Consider the following 25,176-nt stretch of genomic DNA (forward strand, 5'->3'; position numbering starts at 1 on the left):
TCTCCTCCATCCTCAGTATTCAGTGACCGTCCGTCTCCTCCATCCTCAGTATTCAGTGACCGCCTGTCTCCTCCATCCTCAGTATTCAGTGACCGCCCGTCTCCTCCATCCTCAGTATTCAGTGACCGCCCGTCTCCTCCATCCTCATTATTCAGTGATCGCCCGTCTCCTCCATCCTCAGTATTCAGTGACCGCTCGTCTCCTCCATCCTCATTATTCAGTGATCGCCCGTCTCCTCCGTCCTCAGTATTCAGTGACTGCCCGTCTCCTCCATCCTCAGTATTCAGTGACCGCTTGTCTCCTCCGTCCTCAGTATTCAGTGACCGCCCGTCTCCTCCCTCCTCAGCATTCAGTGACCGCCCGTCTCCTCCGTCCTCATTATTCAGTGACCGCCCGTCTCCTCCGTCCTCAGTATTCAGTGACCGCCTGTCTCCTCCCTCCTCAGTATTCAGTGATCGCTCGTCTCCTCCATCCTCAGTATTCAGTGACCGCCCGTCTCCTCCGTCCTCAGTATTCAGTGACCGCCCGTCTCCTCCGTCCTCAGTATTCAGTGACCGCCCGTCTCCTCCGTCCTCAGTATTCAGTGACCGCCCGTCTCCTCCCTCCTCAGTATTCAGTGATCGCTTGTCTCCTCCATCCTCATTATTCAGTGATCGCCCGTCTTCTTCATCCTCATTATTCAGTGACCGCCCGTCTCCTCCATCCTCAGTATTCAGTGACCGCCCGTCTCCTCCATCCTCATTATTCAGTGACTGCCCGTCTCCTCCATCCTCATTATTCAGTGACCGCCCGTCTCCTCCGTCCTCATTATTCAGTGATCGCCCGTCTTCTCCATCCTCAGTATTCAGTGACGGCTCGTCTCCTCCATCCTCAGTATTCAGTGACCGCCCGTCTCCTCCATCCTCATTATTCAGTGACCGCCCGTCTCCTCCATCCTCATTATTCAGTGACCGCCCGTCTTCTCCATCCTTAGTATTCAGTGACCGCCCGTCTTCTCCATCCTCAGTATTCAGTGATCGCCCGTCTTCTTCATCCTCATTATTCAGTGACCGTCCGTCTCCTCCGTCCTCATTATTCAGTGACCGCCCGTCTCCTCCATCCTCATTATTCAGTGACCGCCCGTCTCCTCCATCCTCATTATTCAGTGATCGCCCGTCTCCTCCATCCTCAGTATTCAGTGACCGCTCGTCTCCTCCATCCTCATTATTCAGTGATCGCCCGTCTCCTCCGTCCTCAGTATTCAGTGACTGCCCGTCTCCTCCATCCTCAGTATTCAGTGACCGCTTGTCTCCTCAGTCCTCAGTATTCAGTGACCGCCCGTCTCCTCCCTCCTCAGCATTCAGTGACCGCCCGTCTCCTCCGTCCTCATTATTCAGTGACCGCCCGTCTCCTCCGTCCTCAGTATTCAGTGACCGCCTGTCTCCTCCCTCCTCAGTATTCAGTGATCGCTCGTCTCCTCCATCCTCAGTATTCAGTGACCGCCCGTCTCCTCCGTCCTCAGTATTCAGTGACCGCCCGTCTCCTCCGTCCTCAGTATTCAGTGACCGCCCGTCTCCTTTGTCCTCAGTATTCAGTGACCGCCCGTCTCCTCCCTCCTCAGTATTCAGTGATCGCTTGTCTCCTCCATCCTCATTATTCAGTGATCGCCCGTCTTCTTCATCCTCATTATTCAGTGACCGCCCGTCTCCTCCATCCTCAGTATTCAGTGACCGCCCGTCTCCTCCATCCTCATTATTCAGTGACTGCCCGTCTCCTACATCCTCATTATTCAGTGACCGCCCGTCTCCTCCGTCCTCATTATTCAGTGATCGCCCGTCTTCTCCATCCTCAGTATTCAGTGACGGCTCGTCTCCTCCATCCTCAGTATTCAGTGACCGCCCGTCTCCTCCATCCTCATTATTCAGTGACCGCCCGTCTCCTCCCTCCTCAGCATTCAGTGACCGCCCGTCTCCTCCGTCCTCATTATTCAGTGACCGCCCGTCTCCTCCGTCCTCAGTATTCAGTGACCGCCTGTCTCCTCCCTCCTCAGTATTCAGTGATCGCTCGTCTCCTCCATCCTCAGTATTCAGTGACCGCCCGTCTCCTCCGTCCTCAGTATTCAGTGACCGCCCGTCTCCTCCGTCCTCAGTATTCAGTGACCGCCCGTCTCCTTTGTCCTCAGTATTCAGTGACCGCCCGTCTCCTCCCTCCTCAGTATTCAGTGATCGCTTGTCTCCTCCATCCTCATTATTCAGTGATCGCCCGTCTTCTTCATCCTCATTATTCAGTGACCGCCCGTCTCCTCCATCCTCAGTATTCAGTGACCGCCCGTCTCCTCCATCCTCATTATTCAGTGACTGCCCGTCTCCTACATCCTCATTATTCAGTGACCGCCCGTCTCCTCCGTCCTCATTATTCAGTGATCGCCCGTCTTCTCCATCCTCAGTATTCAGTGACGGCTCGTCTCCTCCATCCTCAGTATTCAGTGACCGCCCGTCTCCTCCATCCTCATTATTCAGTGACCGCCCGTCTCCTCCATCCTCATTATTCAGTGACCGCCCGTCTTCTCCATCCTCAGTATTCAGTGACCGCCCGTCTTCTCCATCCTCAGTATTCAGTGATCGCCCGTCTTCTTCATCCTCATTATTCAGTGACCGTCCGTCTCCTCCGTCCTCATTATTCAGTGACCGCCCGTCTCCTCCATCCTCATTATTCAGTGACCGCCCGTCTTCTCCATCCTCATTATTCAGTGATCGCTCGTCTTCTCCATCCTCATTATTCAGTGATCGCCCGTCTTCTCCATCCTCATTATTCAGTGACCGCCTGTCTCCTCCATCCTCAGTATTCAGTGACCGCCCGTCTCCTCCATCCTCAGTATTCAGTGACCGCCCGTCTCCTCCGTCCTCAGTATTCAGTGACCGCCCGTCTCCTCCGTCCTCATTATTCAGTGATCGCCCGTCTTCTTCATCCTCATTATTCAGTGACCGTCCGTCTCCTCCGTCCTCATTATTCAGTGACCGCCCGTCTCCTCCATCCTCATTATTCAGTGACCGCCCGTCTTCTCCATCCTCATTATTCAGTGATCGCTCGTCTCCTCCATCCTCAGTATTCAGTGATCGCCCGTCTTCTCCATCCTCATTATTCAGTGATCGCTCGTCTCCTCCATCCTCAGTATTCAGTGATCGCCCGTCTTCTCCATCCTCAGTATTCAGTGATCGCCCGTCTTCTCCATCCTCAGTATTCAGTGACCGCCCGTCTCCTCCATCCTCAGTATTCAGTGACCGCCCGTCTCCTCCGTCCTCATTATTCAGTGATCGCTCGTCTCCTCCATCCTCATTATTCAGTGATCGTCCGTCTCCTCCATCCTCATTATTCAGTGATCGTCCGTCTCCTCCGTCCTCATTATTCAGTGATCGCTCGTCTCCTCCATCCTCATTATTCAGTGATCGCTCGTCTTCTCCATCCTCATTATTCAGTGACCGCCCGTCTCCTCCGTCCTCAGTATTCAGTGACGGCTCGTCTCCTCCATCCTCAGTATTCAGTGACTGCCCGTCTCCTCCATCCTCATTATTCAGTGATCGCCCGTCTCCTCCATCCTCATTATTCAGTGATCGCCCGTCTTCTCCATCCTCATTATTCAGTGATCGTCCGTCTCCTCCGTCCTCAGTATTCAGTGACCGCCCGTCTCCTCCGTCCTCATTATTCAGTGATCGCCCGTCTTCTTCATCCTCATTATTCAGTGACCGTCCGTCTCCTCCGTCCTCATTATTCAGTGATCGCCCGTCTCCTCCATCCTCAGTATTCAGTGACCGCTCGTCTCCTCCATCCTCATTATTCAGTGATCGCCCGTCTCCTCCGTCCTCAGTATTCAGTGACTGCCCGTCTCCTCCATCCTCAGTATTCAGTGACCGCTTGTCTCCTCAGTCCTCAGTATTCAGTGACCGCCCGTCTCCTCCCTCCTCAGCATTCAGTGACCGCCCGTCTCCTCCGTCCTCATTATTCAGTGACCGCCCGTCTCCTCCGTCCTCAGTATTCAGTGACCGCCTGTCTCCTCCCTCCTCAGTATTCAGTGATCGCTCGTCTCCTCCATCCTCAGTATTCAGTGACCGCCCGTCTCCTCCGTCCTCAGTATTCAGTGACCGCCCGTCTCCTCCGTCCTCAGTATTCAGTGACCGCCCGTCTCCTTTGTCCTCAGTATTCAGTGACCGCCCGTCTCCTCCCTCCTCAGTATTCAGTGATCGCTTGTCTCCTCCATCCTCATTATTCAGTGATCGCCCGTCTTCTTCATCCTCATTATTCAGTGACCGCCCGTCTCCTCCATCCTCAGTATTCAGTGACCGCCCGTCTCCTCCATCCTCATTATTCAGTGACTGCCCGTCTCCTACATCCTCATTATTCAGTGACCGCCCGTCTCCTCCGTCCTCATTATTCAGTGATCGCCCGTCTTCTCCATCCTCAGTATTCAGTGACGGCTCGTCTCCTCCATCCTCAGTATTCAGTGACCGCCCGTCTCCTCCATCCTCATTATTCAGTGACCGCCCGTCTCCTCCATCCTCATTATTCAGTGACCGCCCGTCTTCTCCATCCTCAGTATTCAGTGACCGCCCGTCTTCTCCATCCTCAGTATTCAGTGATCGCCCGTCTTCTTCATCCTCATTATTCAGTGACCGTCCGTCTCCTCCGTCCTCATTCAGTGACCGCCCGTCTCCTCCATCCTCATTATTCAGTGACCGCCCGTCTTCTCCATCCTCATTATTCAGTGATCGCTCGTCTTCTCCATCCTCATTATTCAGTGATCGCCCGTTTTTTCCATCCTCATTATTCAGTGACCGCCTGTCTCCTCCATCCTCAGTATTCAGTGACCGCCCGTCTCCTCCATCCTCAGTATTCAGTGACCGCCCGTCTCCTCCGTCCTCAGTATTCAGTGACCGCCCGTCTCCTCCGTCCTCATTATTCAGTGATCGCCCGTCTTCTTCATCCTCATTATTCAGTGACCGTCCGTCTCCTCCGTCCTCATTATTCAGTGACCGCCCGTCTCCTCCATCCTCATTATTCAGTGACCGCCCGTCTTCTCCATCCTCATTATTCAGTGATCGCTCGTCTCCTCCATCCTCAGTATTCAGTGATCGCCCGTCTTCTCCATCCTCATTATTCAGTGATCGCTCGTCTCCTCCATCCTCAGTATTCAGTGATCGCCCGTCTTCTCCATCCTCAGTATTCAGTGATCGCCCGTCTTCTCCATCCTCAGTATTCAGTGACCGCCCGTCTCCTCCATCCTCAGTATTCAGTGACCGCCCGTCTCCTCCGTCCTCATTATTCAGTGATCGCTCGTCTCCTCCATCCTCATTATTCAGTGATCGTCCGTCTCCTCCATCCTCATTATTCAGTGATCGTCCGTCTCCTCCGTCCTCATTATTCAGTGATCGCTCGTCTCCTCCATCCTCATTATTCAGTGATCGCTCGTCTTCTCCATCCTCATTATTCAGTGACCGCCCGTCTCCTCCGTCCTCAGTATTCAGTGACGGCTCGTCTCCTCCATCCTCAGTATTCAGTGACTGCCCGTCTCCTCCATCCTCATTATTCAGTGATCGCCCGTCTCCTCCATCCTCATTATTCAGTGATCGCCCGTCTTCTCCATCCTCATTATTCAGTGATCGTCCGTCTCCTCCGTCCTCAGTATTCAGTGACCGCCCGTCTCCTCCGTCCTCATTATTCAGTGATCGCCCGTCTTCTTCATCCTCATTATTCAGTGACCGTCCGTCTCCTCCGTCCTCATTATTCAGTGACCGCCCGTCTCCTCCATCCTCATTATTCAGTGACCGCCCGTCTTCTCCATCCTCATTATTCAGTGATCGCTCGTCTCCTCCATCCTCAGTATTCAGTGATCGCCCGTCTCCTCCATCCTCAGTATTCAGTGACCGCCCATCTCCTCCATCCTCAGTATTCAGTGACCGCTCGTCTCCTCAGTATTCAGTGACCGCCCGTCTCCTCCGTCCTCAGTATTCAGTGACCGCCCATCTCCTCTGTCCTCAGTATTCAGTGATCGCCCGTCTCCTCCATCCTCAGTATTCAGTGACCGCCCATCTCCTCCGTCCTCAGTATTCAGTGACCGCTCGTCTCCTCAGTATTCAGTGACCGCCCGTCTCCTCCATCCTCAGTATTCAGTGATCGCCCGTCTCCTCCGTCCTCATTATTCAGTGACCGCCCGTCTCCTCCATCCTCAGTATTCAGTGACCGCCCGTCTCCTCCATCCTCAGAATTCAGTGACCGCCCGTCTCCTCCATCCTCATTATTCAGTGATCGCCCGTCTCCTCCATCCTCAGTATTCAGTGACCGCCCCTCTCCTCCATCCTCATTATTCAGTGATCGCCCGTCTCCTCCATCCTCAGTATTCAGTGACGGCCCGTCTCCTCCCTCCTCAGTATTCAGTGACCGCCCGTCTCCTCCATCCTCAGTATTCAGTGACCGCCCGTCTCCTCCATCCTCAGTATTCAGTGACCGCCCGTCTCCTCCATCCTCATTATTCAGTGATCGCCCGTCTCCTCCATCCTCAGTATTCAGTGACCGCCCGTCTCCTCCAACCTCAGTATTCAGTGACCGCCTGTCTCCTCCATCCTCAGTATTCAGTGACCGCCCGTCTCCTCCATCCTCAGTATTCAGTGACGGCCCGTCTCCTCCCTCCTCAGTATTCAGTGATCGCCCGTCTTCTCCATCCTCAGTATTCAGTGATCGCCCGTCTTCTCCATCCTCAGTATTCAGTGACCGCCCGTCTCCTCCATCCTCAGTATTCAGTGACCGCCCGTCTCCTCCGTCCTCATTATTCAGTGATCGCTCGTCTCCTCCATCCTCATTATTCAGTGATCGTCCGTCTCCTCCATCCTCATTATTCAGTGATCGTCCGTCTCCTCCGTCCTCATTATTCAGTGATCGCTCGTCTCCTCCATCCTCATTATTCAGTGATCGCTCGTCTTCTCCATCCTCATTATTCAGTGACCGCCCGTCTCCTCCGTCCTCAGTATTCAGTGACGGCTCGTCTCCTCCATCCTCAGTATTCAGTGACTGCCCGTCTCCTCCATCCTCATTATTCAGTGATCGCCCGTCTCCTCCATCCTCATTATTCAGTGATCGCCCGTCTTCTCCATCCTCATTATTCAGTGATCGTCCGTCTCCTCCGTCCTCAGTATTCAGTGACCGCCCGTCTCCTCCGTCCTCATTATTCAGTGATCGCCCGTCTTCTTCATCCTCATTATTCAGTGACCGTCCGTCTCCTCCGTCCTCATTATTCAGTGACCGCCCGTCTCCTCCATCCTCATTATTCAGTGACCGCCCGTCTTCTCCATCCTCATTATTCAGTGATCGCTCGTCTCCTCCATCCTCAGTATTCAGTGATCGCCCGTCTCCTCCATCCTCAGTATTCAGTGACCGCCCATCTCCTCCATCCTCAGTATTCAGTGACCGCTCGTCTCCTCAGTATTCAGTGACCGCCCGTCTCCTCCGTCCTCAGTATTCAGTGACCGCCCATCTCCTCTGTCCTCAGTATTCAGTGATCGCCCGTCTCCTCCATCCTCAGTATTCAGTGACCGCCCATCTCCTCCGTCCTCAGTATTCAGTGACCGCTCGTCTCCTCAGTATTCAGTGACCGCCCGTCTCCTCCATCCTCAGTATTCAGTGATCGCCCGTCTCCTCCGTCCTCATTATTAAGTGACCGCCCGTCTCCTCCATCCTCAGTATTCAGTGACCGCCCGTCTCCTCCATCCTCAGAATTCAGTGACCGCCCGTCTCCTCCATCCTCATTATTCAGTGATCGCCCGTCTCCTCCATCCTCAGTATTCAGTGACCGCCCCTCTCCTCCATCCTCATTATTCAGTGATCGCCCGTCTCCTCCATCCTCAGTATTCAGTGACGGCCCGTCTCCTCCCTCCTCAGTATTCAGTGACCGCCCGTCTCCTCCATCCTCAGTATTCAGTGACCGCCCGTCTCCTCCATCCTCAGTATTCAGTGACCGCCCGTCTCCTCCATCCTCATTATTCAGTGATCGCCCGTCTCCTCCATCCTCAGTATTCAGTGACCGCCCGTCTCCTCCAACCTCAGTATTCAGTGACCGCCTGTCTCCTCCATCCTCAGTATTCAGTGACCGCCCGTCTCCTCCATCCTCAGTATTCAGTGACGGCCCGTCTCCTCCCTCCTCAGTATTCAGTGACCGCCCGTCTCCTCCATCCTCAGTATTCAGTGACCGCCCGTCTCCTCCATCCTCAGTATTCAGTGACCGCCCGTCTCCTCCATCCTCATTATTCAGTGATCGCCCGTCTCCTCCATCCTCAGTATTCAGTGACCGCCCGTCTCCTCCATCCTCATTATGCAGTGATCGCCCATCTTCTCCATCCTCAGTATTCAGTGACCGCCCATCTCCTCCATCCTCAGTATTCAGTGACCGCCCGTCTCCTCCGTCCTCAGTATTCAGTGACCGCCCGTCTCCTCTGTCCTCAGTATTCAGTGACCGCTCGTCTCCTCAGTATTCAGTGATCACTCGTCTCCTCCGTCCTCATTATTCAGTGACCGCCCGTCTCCTCCGTCCTCATTATTCAGTGACCGCCCGTCTCCTCCATCCTCAGTATTCAGTGACCGCCCGTCTCCTCCATCCTCATTATTCAGTGATCGCCCGTCTCCTCCATCCTCAGTATTCAGTGACCGCCCGTCTCCTCCATCCTCAGTATTCAGTGACCGCCCGTCTCCTCCATCCTCAGTATTCAGTGACCGCCCGTCTCCTCCATCCTCAGTATTCAGTGACCGCCCGTCTCCTCCATCCTCAGTATTCAGTGACCGCCCGTCTCCTCCATCCTCATTATTCAGTGATCGCCCGTCTCCTCCATCCTCAGTATTCAGTGACCGCCCCTCTCCTCCATCCTCATTATTCAGTGATCGCCCGTCTCCTCCATCCTCAGTATTCAGTGACCGCCCGTCTCCTCCCTCCTCAGTATTCAGTGACCGCCCGTCTCCTCCATCCTCAGTATTCAGTGACCGCCCGTCTCCTCCATCCTCAGTATTCAGTGACCGCCCGTCTCCTCCATCCTCATTATTCAGTGATCGCCCGTCTCCTCCATCCTCAGTATTCAGTGACCGCCCGTCTCCTCCATCCTCAGTATTCAGTGACCGCCTGTCTCCTCCATCCTCAGTATTCAGTGACCGCCCGTCTCCTCCATCCTCATTATGCAGTGATCGCCCATCTTCTCCATCCTCAGTATTCAGTGACCGCCCATCTCCTCCATCCTCAGTATTCAGTGACCGCCCGTCTCCTCCGTCCTCAGTATTCAGTGACCGCCCGTCTCCTCTGTCCTCAGTATTCAGTGATCGCCCGTCTCCTCCATCCTCAGTGTTCAGTGACCGCCTGTCTCCTCCGTCCTCAGTATTCAGTGACCGCTCGTCTCCTCAGTATTCAGTGATCGCCCGTCTCCTCCGTCCTCATTATTCAGTGACCGCCCGTCTCCTCCGTCCTCATTATTCAGTGACCGCCCGTCTCCTCCATCCTCAGTATTCAGTGACCGCCCGTCTCCTCCATTCTCATTATTCAGTGATCGCCCGTCTCCTCCATCCTCAGTATTCAGTGACCGCCCGTCTCCTCCATCCTCAGTATTCAGTGACCGCCCGTCTCCTCCATCCTCAGTATTCAGTGACCGCCCGTCTCCTCCATCCTCAGTATTCAGTGACCGCCCGTCTCCTCCATCCTTATTATTCAGTGATCGCCCGTCTCCTCCATCCTCAGTATTCAGTGACCGCCCATCTCCTCCATCCTCAGTATTCAGTGACCGCCCGTCTCCTCCATCCTCAGTATTCAGTGACCGCCCGTCTCCTCCATCCTCAGTATTCAGTGACCGCCCATCTCCTCCATCCTCAGTATTCAGTGACCGCCCGTCTCCTCCATCCTCAGTATTCAGTGACCGCCCGTCTCCTCCATCCTCATTATGCAGTGATCGCCCATCTCCTCCATCCTCAGTATTCAGTGACCGCCCGTCTCCTCCATCCTCATTATTCAGTGATCGCCCGTCTCCTCCATCCTCAGTATTCAGTGACCGCTCGTCTCCTCCATCCTCATTATTCAGTGATCGCCCGTCTCCTCCGTCCTCAGTATTCAGTGACTGCCCGTCTCCTCCATCCTCAGTATTCAGTGACCGCTTGTCTCCTCCGTCCTCAGTATTCAGTGACCGCCCGTCTCCTCCCTCCTCAGCATTCAGTGACCGCCCGTCTCCTCCGTCCTCATTATTCAGTGACCGCCCGTCTCCTCCGTCCTCAGTATTCAGTGACCGCCTGTCTCCTCCCTCCTCAGTATTCAGTGATCGCTCGTCTCCTCCATCCTCAGTATTCAGTGACCGCCCGTCTCCTCCGTCCTCAGTATTCAGTGACCGCCCGTCTCCTCCGTCCTCAGTATTCAGTGACCGCCCGTCTCCTCCGTCCTCAGTATTCAGTGACCGCCCGTCTCCTCCCTCCTCAGTATTCAGTGATCGCTTGTCTCCTCCATCCTCATTATTCAGTGATCGCCCGTCTTCTTCATCCTCATTATTCAGTGACCGCCCGTCTCCTCCATCCTCAGTATTCAGTGACCGCCCGTCTCCTCCATCCTCATTATTCAGTGACTGCCCGTCTCTTCCATCCTCATTATTCAGTGACCGCCCGTCTCCTCCGTCCTCATTATTCAGTGATCGCCCGTCTTCTCCATCCTCAGTATTCAGTGACGGCTCGTCTCCTCCATCCTCAGTATTCAGTGACCGCCCGTCTCCTCCATCCTCATTATTCAGTGACCGCCCGTCTCCTCCATCCTCATTATTCAGTGACCGCCCGTCTTCTCCATCCTTAGTATTCAGTGACCGCCCGTCTTCTCCATCCTCAGTATTCAGTGATCGCCCGTCTTCTTCATCCTCATTATTCAGTGACCGTCCGTCTCCTCCGTCCTCATTATTCAGTGACCGCCCGTCTCCTCCATCCTCATTATTCAGTGACCGCCCGTCTCCTCCATCCTCATTATTCAGTGATCGCCCGTCTCCTCCATCCTCAGTATTCAGTGACCGCTCGTCTCCTCCATCCTCATTATTCAGTGATCGCCCGTCTCCTCCGTCCTCAGTATTCAGTGACTGCCCGTCTCCTCCATCCTCAGTATTCAGTGACCGCTTGTCTCCTCAGTCCTCAGTATTCAGTGACCGCCCGTCTCCTCCCTCCTCAGCATTCAGTGACCGCCCGTCTCCTCCGTCCTCATTATTCAGTGACCGCCCGTCTCCTCCGTCCTCAGTATTCAGTGACCGCCTGTCTCCTCCCTCCTCAGTATTCAGTGATCGCTCGTCTCCTCCATCCTCAGTATTCAGTGACCGCCCGTCTCCTCCGTCCTCAGTATTCAGTGACCGCCCGTCTCCTCCGTCCTCAGTATTCAGTGACCGCCCGTCTCCTTTGTCCTCAGTATTCAGTGACCGCCCGTCTCCTCCCTCCTCAGTATTCAGTGATCGCTTGTCTCCTCCATCCTCATTATTCAGTGATCGCCCGTCTTCTTCATCCTCATTATTCAGTGACCGCCCGTCTCCTCCATCCTCAGTATTCAGTGACCGCCCGTCTCCTCCATCCTCATTATTCAGTGACTGCCCGTCTCCTACATCCTCATTATTCAGTGACCGCCCGTCTCCTCCGTCCTCATTATTCAGTGATCGCCCGTCTTCTCCATCCTCAGTATTCAGTGACGGCTCGTCTCCTCCATCCTCAGTATTCAGTGACCGCCCGTCTCCTCCATCCTCATTATTCAGTGACCGCCCGTCTCCTCCATCCTCATTATTCAGTGACCGCCCGTCTTCTCCATCCTCAGTATTCAGTGACCGCCCGTCTTCTCCATCCTCAGTATTCAGTGATCGCCCGTCTTCTTCATCCTCATTATTCAGTGACCGTCCGTCTCCTCCGTCCTCATTATTCAGTGACCGCCCGTCTCCTCCATCCTCATTATTCAGTGACCGCCCGTCTTCTCCATCCTCATTATTCAGTGATCGCTCGTCTTCTCCATCCTCATTATTCAGTGATCGCCCGTCTTCTCCATCCTCATTATTCAGTGACCGCCTGTCTCCTCCATCCTCAGTATTCAGTGACCGCCCGTCTCCTCCATCCTCAGTATTCAGTGACCGCCCGTCTCCTCCGTCCTCAGTATTCAGTGACCGCCCGTCTCCTCCGTCCTCATTATTCAGTGATCGCCCGTCTTCTTCATCCTCATTATTCAGTGACCGTCCGTCTCCTCCGTCCTCATTATTCAGTGACCGCCCGTCTCCTCCATCCTCATTATTCAGTGACCGCCCGTCTTCTCCATCCTCATTATTCAGTGATCGCTCGTCTCCTCCATCCTCAGTATTCAGTGATCGCCCGTCTTCTCCATCCTCATTATTCAGTGATCGCTCGTCTCCTCCATCCTCAGTATTCAGTGATCGCCCGTCTTCTCCATCCTCAGTATTCAGTGATCGCCCGTCTTCTCCATCCTCAGTATTCAGTGACCGCCCGTCTCCTCCATCCTCAGTATTCAGTGACCGCCCGTCTCCTCCGTCCTCATTATTCAGTGATCGCTCGTCTCCTCCATCCTCATTATTCAGTGATCGTCCGTCTCCTCCATCCTCATTATTCAGTGATCGTCCGTCTCCTCCGTCCTCATTATTCAGTGATCGCTCGTCTCCTCCATCCTCATTATTCAGTGATCGCTCGTCTTCTCCATCCTCATTATTCAGTGACCGCCCGTCTCCTCCGTCCTCAGTATTCAGTGACGGCTCGTCTCCTCCATCCTCAGTATTCAGTGACTGCCCGTCTCCTCCATCCTCATTATTCAGTGATCGCCCGTCTCCTCCATCCTCATTATTCAGTGATCGCCCGTCTTCTCCATCCTCATTATTCAGTGATCGTCCGTCTCCTCCGTCCTCAGTATTCAGTGACCGCCCGTCTCCTCCGTCCTCATTATTCAGTGATCGCCCGTCTTCTTCATCCTCATTATTCAGTGACCGTCCGTCTCCTCCGTCCTCATTATTCAGTGACCGCCCGTCTCCTCCATCCTCATTATTCAGTGACCGCCCGTCTTCTCCATCCTCATTATTCAGTGATCGCTCGTCTCCTCCATCCTCAGTATTCAGTGATCGCCCGTCTTCTCCATCCTCATTATTCAGTGATCGTCCGTCTCCTCCGTCCTCAGTATTCAGTGACCGCCCGTCTCCTCCGTCCTCATTATTCAGTGATCGCCCGTCTTCTTCATCCTTATTATTCAGTGACCGTCCGTCTCCTCCGTCCTCATTATTCAGTGACCGCCCGTCTCCTCCATCCTCATTATTCAGTGACCGCCCGTCTTCTCCATCCTCATTATTCAGTGATCGCTCGTCTCCTCCATCCTCAGTATTCAGTGATCGCCCGTCTTCTCCATCCTCAGTATTCAGTGATCGCCCGTCTTCTCCATCCTCAGTATTCAGTGACCGCCCGTCTCCTCCATCCTCAGTATTCAGTGACCGCCCGTCTCCTCCGTCCTCATTATTCAGTGATCGCTCGTCTCCTCCATCCTCATTATTCAGTGATCGTCCGTCTCCTCCGTCCTCATTATTCAGTGATCGCTCGTCTCCTCCATCCTCATTATTCAGTGATCGCTCGTCTTCTCCATCCTCATTATTCAGTGACCGCCCGTCTCCTCCGTCCTCAGTATTCAGTGACGGCTCGTCTCCTCCATCCTCAGTATTCAGTGACTGCCCGTCTCCTCCATCCTCATTATTCAGTGATCGCCCGTCTCCTCCATCCTCATTATTCAGTGATCGCTCGTCTCCTCCATCCTCATTATTCAGTGATCGCCCGTCTCCTCCGTCCTCAGTATTCAGTGACGGCTCGTCTCCTCCATCCTCAGTATTCAGTGACTGCCCGTCTCCTCCATCCTCATTATTCAGTGATCGCCCGTCTCCTCCATCCTCATTATTCAGTGACCGCCCGTCTCCTCCATCCTCATTATTCAGTGACCGCCCGTCTCCTCCCTCCTCAGTATTCAGTGACCGCCCGTCTCCTCCATCCTCAGTATTCAGTGACCGCCCGTCTCCTCCATCCTCAGTATTCAGTGACCGCCCGTCTCCTCCATCCTCAGTATTCAGTGACCGCCCGTCTTCTCCATCCTCAGTATTCAGTGATCGCCCGTCTCCTCCATCCTCATTATTCAGTGACCGTCCGTCTCCTCCGTCCTCAGTATTCAGTGACCGCCCGTCTCCTCCATCCTCAGTATTCAGTGACCGCCCGTCTCCTCCATCCTCAGTATTCAGTGACCGCCCGTCTCCTCCATCCTCATTATTCAGTGACCGCCCGTCTCCTCCGTCCTCAGTATTCAGTGACCGCCCGTCTCCTCCATCCTCAGTATTCAGTGACCGCCCGTCTTCTCCATCCTCAGTATTCAGTGATCGCCCGTCTCCTCCATCCTCATTATTCAGTTACCGTCCGTCTCCTCCGTCCTCAGTATTCAGTGACCGCCCGTCTCCTCCATCCTCAGTATTCAGTGACCGCCCGTCTCCTCCATCCTCAGTATTCAGTGACCGCCCGTCTCCTCCATCCTCATTATTCAGTGACCGTCCGTCTCCTCCGTCCTCAGTATTCAGTGACCGCCCGTCTCCTCCATCCTCAGTATTCAGTGACCGCCCGTCTCCTCCATCCTCAGTATTCAGTGATCGCCCGTCTCCTCCATCCTCATTATTCAGTGACCGCCCGTCTTCTCCATCCTCAGTATTCAGTGATCGCCCGTCTCCTCCATCCTCATTATTCAGTGACCGTCCGTCTCCTCCGTCCACTGAGGATGGAGGAGACGGGTGGTCACTGGATATTGAGGGGATTTAGATTTCTCTTCAGTCACTTGGTATTATGTTAATGAATAAGAATACACTATTAACCCTTCCCTGTGTGAAGCTTTCCGCACCTGCCTATGACTTTTGCACAGCGCTGTATATGCCGCTCACATTATAGGACGCACACATCTTCCTCACGCCTCTGATTGCAGACATCACTGTCCATATCTGCCGCTCTCACTGTATATATGTGCTCTTCCTCTTCCTGATTTTACAGCAGTCATAAAGTAAGGCCATCCAGGTGTTGCGCCCCCTGGAGGCCACTACACAGAATATACAGACATGGCCCCGGTCCTCGTCGTCCTCTGATCATGTGACTGCTGTTTTTATTTCGTACAGATGAAGACGTGGAAATGAACAGACCCCAACCCTACAATATACAGGGCCCACTGCAGCCCCCCACCGGACTGGAGGGCCCCGGACCCCTGAGCAGCGGCATCCAGGGGGACCGCACAGAAGAAGGCCTCATTCAGAAGCCCCCGGCCCCGCACAGACAGGAGGAGCCGACTCCAGGGGGCAAGAAAGGAAAGCAGAAGAGGAGCCGACGGCTGCCCCCTCCAGCCCCAGGACAGACCACCACGAGTCAGACCACACCGGCCCCTCAACAGAGCAGACCCGCCCTACCGGGAAACCATCCTAGCGAGCAAGCCCCCAGACCGCAGCCACGTACCATGTCCAAACCGCCACGGCAGAGCCGCAAAAGCCGCCACTAGAGAGGACGCGCACCACAAAAAGCCCAGCACATGGTGACCCCAACCCTAGACCCTCACTGAGCCTGCAAAACACGGAGTCTGCTCCCTCTCATATCGGAGAGTACAGGGCGCTCAGTGGTGCTCAGTGGTGCTCAGTGGTAGAAAATACAAACTTCTGAGAAAAATGACCTCGGCACTAAATTCATGCAATGAGATGCGGCTCTCCAGCGGCGCACGTGTCTCCTCTGCGGAGCCGGGAACGAGGCCGGATGACCCAGACGTCGGCCATTTTCTTCTACAGTATTTTGCGCTGCACCAGTAAAGATTTCACATGAATTTCCTGCCGTGGTCATTTTAGACAAATCGGAAAGTCGTCCATGTCCAATATGGCCGCCGGTAGAGAGCCCACATCAATCCCAAAATGTCCCAGACTCGTGTCCTCTCCTTGCAAGATGCCTCGTGGTCAGCGAGGGATCTACAGCCCGGCTTTAGGTCTGATACCGGACCCACACAGCTCTGCCCATGCTGGCGGCACTCGGGGGCTGCGGGCGCTGGTTATTATGGGGGCACTGGTTATTATGGGGGCGCTGGTTATTATGGGGGCTCGGTACGCACCCGCTGTATATTACCCCGAATATGAAATATCTGAGTCCTCAGTGGTTGGCGCCATATAAAGATAAAATCAATCCCCGTGGACTGTGGGACGTCAGTATTTGATCTATCAGCTGACACGGCACCGATATATACTCCCTGTATATTATACCGTGCATTGTACTGTAATTAAACTGCTATCATACTGATTATCCCGGGTTCTGTATCTATGATGGTGCTGTACATACAGGGGCTGCAGATTACCCCGGGCCCTGGAACCTCTGGGCCCCTCCACTATATCAGCTGCAAAAACCAAATCAATAATCAAAAAGAGGAATAAATAATATAAAGACCAAAGAAAAAATCCCCTAAAACAATACTTTATTTCAATAGATTAAAACGGTATGCCTCAGAACCATCAGCGTAATTCTATCCGGCCGTAGTCTAGTGAAGGGGTGAAGTGCAAAATGCAAGATAGGGTATGATAAAGTGGTGAAGAGGGGGGGACAGGGTTCACCGGTACCTACAGAGATAATACTAGTAATCAGGGGCAATATTTCTGCTGTCAGTTGGCCCGCACGGTCACCTGCCTGCCAGCGGAGTTGCACCATAATGTTTAGGGGCCCCCCGCTCCTCGTTGGCTGTACCCAATCTTACCCTAGTTTGATATTTACCAAAGATTAACCCCATCACCAAAAAATAATAATGTGAATATAGTTTGTACATAAAAATCTGTCAGAGGTCAGAAAAGGCAAAGGTTAAGTCCTCCTAGTTATCGGGAACTAAATGAACAGATTAGACGACTGCTCAGAGAGCAAACACCAGATGAATATTAGTTTCGTGCCCACTGTAGAATGACAGGGCACTCCAACCTTCAGGTATCTAATATAGAAAGCTGAATGTGTGTGTGTGTGTGTGTGTATGTGTGTGTGTGTATATGTGTGTGTGTGTGTACGTGTGTGTACGTGTGTGTGTGTGTGTGTGTGTATGTATGTGTATATGTGTGTGTGTGTATGTACGGGATTGGCATTTGCACCATTGCAGCTACAGCCACAAAATTTTGCACACTCACACTTCTGGACCCTGAGACCGTCATAGGCTATGTTTTGAGGGGAAAATTTAACCCCGCTCTTTACAGTTATTCACCAAAAAACTTGCCTCCATTAAAGTGAATGGAGCTGGGAGCCACAGTGCAGCCAGAACTTCAGAAGAATGCGCAGCCACGCTCTTATATGGAATGTTAGCGTGTCACAATGCAGCCAGGGAAAGAGACAGACACAGACAGGGAAAGAGGCAGACACAGGCAGGGTAAGAAACTGACACGAGACAGACACAGACAAAGAGACAGACTGACAGGGAAAGAGACAGACACAGACAAAGAGACAGAGACAGACACAGGGAAACAGACAGACAGGGAAAGAGACAGACAGGGAAAGTGAGAGAGATAGATAGACAGGGAAAGAGATAAAGATAGACAGGGAAAGAGATAGATAGACAGACAGGGAAAGAGATTGAGACTGACGGAGAAAGAGACAGACAGACAGAGAAAGAGACAGACAGACAAAAAGATAGATAGAGAGATATATACAGAGGGGGAGACAGACAGAGAATGGGAGAGAAACAGAGAGACAGTTACTATCCCGAGCGTTAATACATTCTATTTATACATTCTATCCCGAGCGTTAATACATTCTATTTATACATTCTATCCCGGGAATGTTAATACATTCTATTTATACATTCTATCCCGGGAATGTTAATACATTCTATTTATACATTCTATCCCGGGCGTTAATACATTCTATTTATACATTCTATCCCGGGCGTTAATACATTCTATTTATACATTCTATCCCGGGAATGTTAATACATTCTATTTATACATTCTATCCTGGGAATGTTAATACATTCTATTTATACATTCTATCCCGGGCGTGTTAATACATTCTATTTATACATTCTATCCCGGGAATGTTAATACATTCTATTTATACATTCTATCCCGGGAATGTTAATACATTCTATTTATACATTCTATCCCGGGCGTTAATACATTCTATTTATACATTCTATCCCGGGAATGTTAATACATTCTATTTATACATTCTATCCTGGGAATGTTAATACATTCTATTTATACATTCTATCCCGGGAATGTTAATACATTCTATTTATACATTCTATCCCGGGAATGTTAATACATTCTATTTATACATTCTATCCCGGGAATGTTAATACATTCTATTTATACATTCTATCCCGGGAATGTTAATACATTCTATTTATACATTCTATCCCGGGAATGTTAATACATTCTATTTATACATTCTATCCCGGGCGTGTTAATACATTCTATTTATACATTCTATCCCGGGAATGTTAATACATTCTATTTATACATTCTATCCCGGGAATGTTAATACATTCTATTTATACATTCTATCCCGGGCGTTAATACATTCTATTTATACATTCTATCCCGGGAATGTTAATACATTCTATTTATACATTCTATCCCGGGAATGTTAATACATTCTATTTATACATTCTATCCCGGGCGTTAATACATTCTATTTATACATTCTATCCCGGGAATGTTAATACATTCTATTTATACATTCTATCCCGGGAATGTTAATATACTCTATTTATACATTCTATCCCGGGCGTTAATACATTCTATTTATACATTCTATCCCGGGAATGTTAATACATTCTATTTATACATTCTATCCCAGGAATGTTAATACATTCTATTTATACATTCTATCCCGGCCGTTAATACATTCTATTTATACATTCTATCCCGGGCGTTAATACATTCTATTTATACATTCTATCCCAGGAATGTTAATACATTCTATTTATACATTCTATCCCGGGAATGTTAATACATTCTATTTATACATTCTATCCCGGCCGTTAATACATTCTATTTATACATTCTATCCCGGGCGTTAATACATTCTATTTATACATTCTATCCCAGGAATGTTAATACATTCTATTTATACATTCTATCCCGGGAATGTTAATACATTCTATTTATACATTCTATCCCGGGAATGTTAATACATTCTATTTATACATTCTATCCCGGGCGTTAATACATTCTATTTATACATTCTATCCCGGGAATGTTAATACATTCTATTTATACATTCTATCCTGGGAATGTTAATACATTCTATTTATACATTCTATCCCGGGCGTGTTAATACATTCTATTTATACATTCTATCCCGGGAATGTTAATACATTCTATTTATACATTCTATCCCGGGAATGTTAATACATTCTATTTATACATTCTATCCCGGGCGTTAATACATTCTATTTATACATTCTATCCCGGGAATGTTAATACATTCTATTTATACATTCTATCCCGGGAATGTTAATACATTCTATTTATACATTCTATCCCGGGCGTTAATACATTCTATTTATACATTCTATCCCGGGAATGTTAATACATTCTATTTATACATTCTATCCTGGGAATGTTAATACATTCTATTTATACATTCTATCCCGGGAATGTTAATACATTCTATTTATACATTCTATCCCGGGAATGTTAATACATTCTATTTATACATTCTATCCCGGGAATGTTAATACATTCTATTTATACATTCTATCCCGGGAATGTTAATACATTCTATTTATACATTCTATCCCGGGAATGTTAATACATTCTATTTATACATTCTATCCCGGGAATGTTAATACATTCTATTTATACATTCTATCCCGGGCGTGTTAATACATTCTATTTATACATTCTATCCCGGGAATGTTAATACATTCTATTTATACATTCTATCCCGGGAATGTTAATACATTCTATTTATACATTCTATCCCGGGCGTTAATACATTCTATTTATACATTCTATCCCGGGAATGTTAATACATTCTATTTATACATTCTATCCCGGGAATGTTAATACATTCTATTTATACATTCTATCCCGGGCGTTAATACATTCTATTTATACATTCTATCCCGGGAATGTTAATACATTCTATTTATACATTCTATCCCGGGAATGTTAATATACTCTATTTATACATTCTATCCCGGGCGTTAATACATTCTATTTATACATTCTATCCCGGGAATGTTAATACATTCTATTTATACATTCTATCCCAGGAATGTTAATACATTCTATTTATACATTCTATCCCGGCCGTTAATACATTCTATTTATACATTCTATCCCGGGCGTTAATACATTCTATTTATACATTCTATCCCAAGAATGTTAATACATTCTATTTATACATTCTATCCCGGGAATGTTAATACATTCTATTTATACATTCTATCCCGGCCGTTAATACATTCTATTTATACATTCTATCCCGGGCGTTAATACATTCTATTTATACATTCTATCCCAGGAATGTTAATACATTCTATTTATACATTCTATCCCGGGCGTTAATACATTCTATTTATACATTCTATCCCGGGCGTTACTACAATCTATTTATACATTCTATCCCGGGAATGTTAATATACTCTATTTATACATTCTATCCCAGGAATGTTAATACATTCTATTTATACATTCTATCCCGGGCGTTAATACATTCTATTTATACATTCTATCCCGGGCGTTACTACAATCTATTTATACATTCTATCCCGGGAATGTTAATACATTCTATTTATACATTCTATCCCGGGAATGTTAATACATCCTATTTATACATTCTATCCCGGGCGTTAATACATTCTATTTATACATTCTATCCCGGGCGTTAATACATTCTATTTATACATTCTATCCCGGGAATGTTAATACATTCTATTTATACATTCTATCCTGGGAATGTTAATACATTCTATTTATACATTCTATCCCGGGCGTGTTAATACATTCTATTTATACATTCTATCCCGGGCGTTAATACATTCTATTTATACATTCTATCCCGGGAATGTTAATACATTCTATTTATACATTCTATCCCGGGAATGTTAATACATTCTATTTATACATTCTATCCCGGGAATGTTAATACATTCTATTTATACATTCTATCCCGGGCGTTAATACATTCTATTTATACATTCTATCCCGGGAATGTTAATACATTCTATTTATACATTCTATCCCGGGCGATAATACATTCTATTTATACATTCTATCCCGGGAATGTTAATACATTCTATTTATACATTCTATCCTGGGAATGTTAATACATTCTATTTATACATTCTATCCCGGGAATGTTAATACATTCTATTTATACATTCTATCCCGGGAATGTTAATACATTCTATTTATACATTCTATCCCGGGAATGTTAATACATTCTATTTATACATTCTATCCCGGGAATGTTAATACATTCTATTTATACATTCTATCCCGGGAATGTTAATACATTCTATTTATACATTCTATCCCGGGAATGTTAATACATTCTATTTATACATTCTATCCCGGGCGTGTTAATACATTCTATTTATACATTCTATCCCGGGAATGTTAATACATTCTATTTATACATTCTATCCCGGGAATGTTAATACATTCTATTTATACATTCTATCCCGGGCGTTAATACATTCTATTTATACATTCTATCCCGGGAATGTTAATACATTCTATTTATACATTCTATCCCGGGAATGTTAATACATTCTATTTATACATTCTATCCCGGGCGTTAATACATTCTATTTATACATTCTATCCCGGGAATGTTAATACATTCTATTTATACATTCTATCCCGGGAATGTTAATATACTCTATTTATACATTCTATCCCGGGCGTTAATACATTCTATTTATACATTCTATCCCGGGAATGTTAATACATTCTATTTATACATTCTATCCCAGGAATGTTAATACATTCTATTTATACATTCTATCCCGGCCGTTAATACATTCTATTTATACATTCTATCCCGGGCGTTAATACATTCTATTTATACATTCTATCCCAGGAATGTTAATACATTCTATTTATACATTCTATCCCGGGAATGTTAATACATTCTATTTATACATTCTATCCCGGCCGTTAATACATTCTATTTATACATTCTATCCCGGGCGTTAATACATTCTATTTATACATTCTATCCCAGGAATGTTAATACATTCTATTTATACATTCTATCCCGGGAATGTTAATACATTCTATTTATACATTCTATCCCGGGAATGTTAATACATTCTATTTATACATTCTATCCCGGGCGTTAATACATTCTATTTATACATTCTATCCCGGGAATGTTAATACATTCTATTTATACATTCTATCCTGGGAATGTTAATACATTCTATTTATACATTCTATCCCGGGCGTGTTAATACATTCTATTTATACATTCTATCCCGGGAATGTTAATACATTCTATTTATACATTCTATCCCGGGAATGTTAATACATTCTATTTATACATTCTATCCCGGGCGTTAATACATTCTATTTATACATTCTATCCCGGGAATGTTAATACATTCTATTTATACATTCTATCCCGGGAATGTTAATACATTCTATTTATACATTCTATCCCGGGCGTTAATACATTCTATTTATACATTCTATCCCGGGAATGTTAATACATTCTATTTATACATTCTATCCTGGGAATGTTAATACATTCTATTTATACATTCTATCCCGGGAATGTTAATACATTCTATTTATACATTCTATCCCGGGAATGTTAATACATTCTATTTATACATTCTATCCCGGGAATGTTAATACATTCTATTTATACATTCTATCCCGGGAATGTTAATACATTCTATTTATACATTCTATCCCGGGAATGTTAATACATTCTATTTATACATTCTATCCCGGGAATGTTAATACATTCTATTTATACATTCTATCCCGGGCGTGTTAATACATTCTATTTATACATTCTATCCCGGGAATGTTAATACATTCTATTTATACATTCTATCCCGGGAATGTTAATACATTCTATTTATACATTCTATCCCGGGCGTTAATACATTCTATTTATACATTCTATCCCAGGAATGTTAATACATTCTATTTATACATTCTATCCCGGGAATGTTAATACATTCTATTTATACATTCTATCCCGGGAATGTTAATACATTCTATTTATACATTCTATCCCGGGCGTTAATACATTCTATTTATACATTCTATCCCAGGAATGTTAATACATTCTATTTATACATTCTATCCCGGGCGTGTTAATACATTCTATTTATACATTCTATCCCGGGAATGTTAATACATTCTATTTATACATTCTATCCCGGGAATGTTAATACATTCTATTTATACATTCTATCCCGGGAATGTTAATACATTCTATTTATACATTCTATCCCGGGAATGTTAATATACTCTATTTATACATTCTATCCCGGGCGTTAATACATTCTATTTATACATTCTATCCCGGGCGTTAATACATTCTATTTATACATTCTATCCCAGGAATGTTAATACATTCTATTTATACATTCTATCCCGGGAATGTTAATACATTCTATTTATACATTCTATCCCGGCCGTTAATACATTCTATTTATACATTCTATCCCGGGCGTTAATACATTCTATTTATACATTCTATCCCAGGAATGTTAATACATTCTATTTATACATTCTATCCCGGGCGTTAATACATTCTATTTATACATTCTATCCCGGGCGTTACTACAATCTATTTATACATTCTATCCCGGGAATGTTAATATACTCTATTTATACATTCTATCCCAGGAATGTTAATACATTCTATTTATACATTCTATCCCGGGCGTTAATACATTCTATTTATACATTCTATCCCGGGCGTTACTACAATCTATTTATACATTCTATCCCGGGAATGTTAATACATTCTATTTATACATTCTATCCCGGGAATGTTAATACATCCTATTTATACATTCTATCCCGGGCGTTAATACATTCTATTTATACATTCTATCCCGGGCGTTAATACATTCTATTTATACATTCTATCCCGGGAATGTTAATAGATTCTATTTATACATTCTATCCTGGGAATGTTAATACATTCTATTTATACATTCTATCCCGGGCGTGTTAATACATTCTATTTATACATTCTATCCCGGGAATGTTAATACATTCTATTTATACATTCTATCCCGGGAATGTTAATACATTCTATTTATACATTCTATCCCGGGCGTTAATACATTCTATTTATACATTCTATCCCGGGAATGTTAATACATTCTATTTATACATTCTATCCCGGGCGATAATACATTCTATTTATACATTCTATCCCGGGAATGTTAATACATTCTATTTATACATTCTATCCTGGGAATGTTAATACATTCTATTTATACATTCTATCCTGGGAATGTTAATACATTCTATTTATACATTCTATCCCGGGAATGTTAATACATTCTATTTATACATTCTATCCCGGGAATGTTAATACATTCTATTTATACATTCTATCCCGGGAATGTTAATACATTCTATTTATACATTCTATCCCGGGAATGTTAATACATTCTATTTATACATTCTATCCCGGGAATGTTAATACATTCTATTTATACATTCTATCCCGGGCGTGTTAATACATTCTATTTATACATTCTATCCCGGGAATGTTAATACATTCTATTTATACATTCTATCCCGGGAATGTTAATACATTCTATTTATACATTCTATCCCGGGCGTTAATACATTCTATTTATACATTCTATCCCGGGAATGTTAATACATTCTATTTATACATTCTATCCCGGGAATGTTAATACATTCTATTTATACATTCTATCCCGGGCGTTAATACATTCTATTTATACATTCTATCCCGGGAATGTTAATACATTCTATTTATACATTCTATCCCGGGAATGTTAATATACTCTATTTATACATTCTATCCCGGGCGTTAATACATTCTATTTATACATTCTATCCCGGGAATGTTAATACATTCTATTTATACATTCTATCCCAGGAATGTTAATACATTCTATTTATACATTCTATCCCGGCCGTTAATACATTC

The 25,176-nt window shown here is 46.9% G+C and overlaps 1 protein-coding gene across 1 annotated transcript in view; it reads left to right on the forward strand.

The window, feature by feature from the left end:
* CD2 (CD2 molecule) overlaps positions 1-16,267 on the forward strand; it is a 159,221-nt gene extending 142,954 nt beyond the window's left edge. Inside the window, exon 5 of the mRNA XM_075332763.1 lies at positions 15,180-16,267. Coding sequence (XP_075188878.1) covers positions 15,180-15,553 — 374 coding nt within the window. The 3' untranslated portion in view covers positions 15,554-16,267. The remainder of the gene's footprint in view (positions 1-15,179) is intronic.
* The last annotated feature ends 8,909 nt before the right edge of the window (positions 16,268-25,176 follow it).

This window comes from Anomaloglossus baeobatrachus, chromosome 2, assembly GCF_048569485.1.
Source record: "Anomaloglossus baeobatrachus isolate aAnoBae1 chromosome 2, aAnoBae1.hap1, whole genome shotgun sequence".
Taxonomy (NCBI): domain Eukaryota; kingdom Metazoa; phylum Chordata; class Amphibia; order Anura; family Aromobatidae; genus Anomaloglossus; species Anomaloglossus baeobatrachus.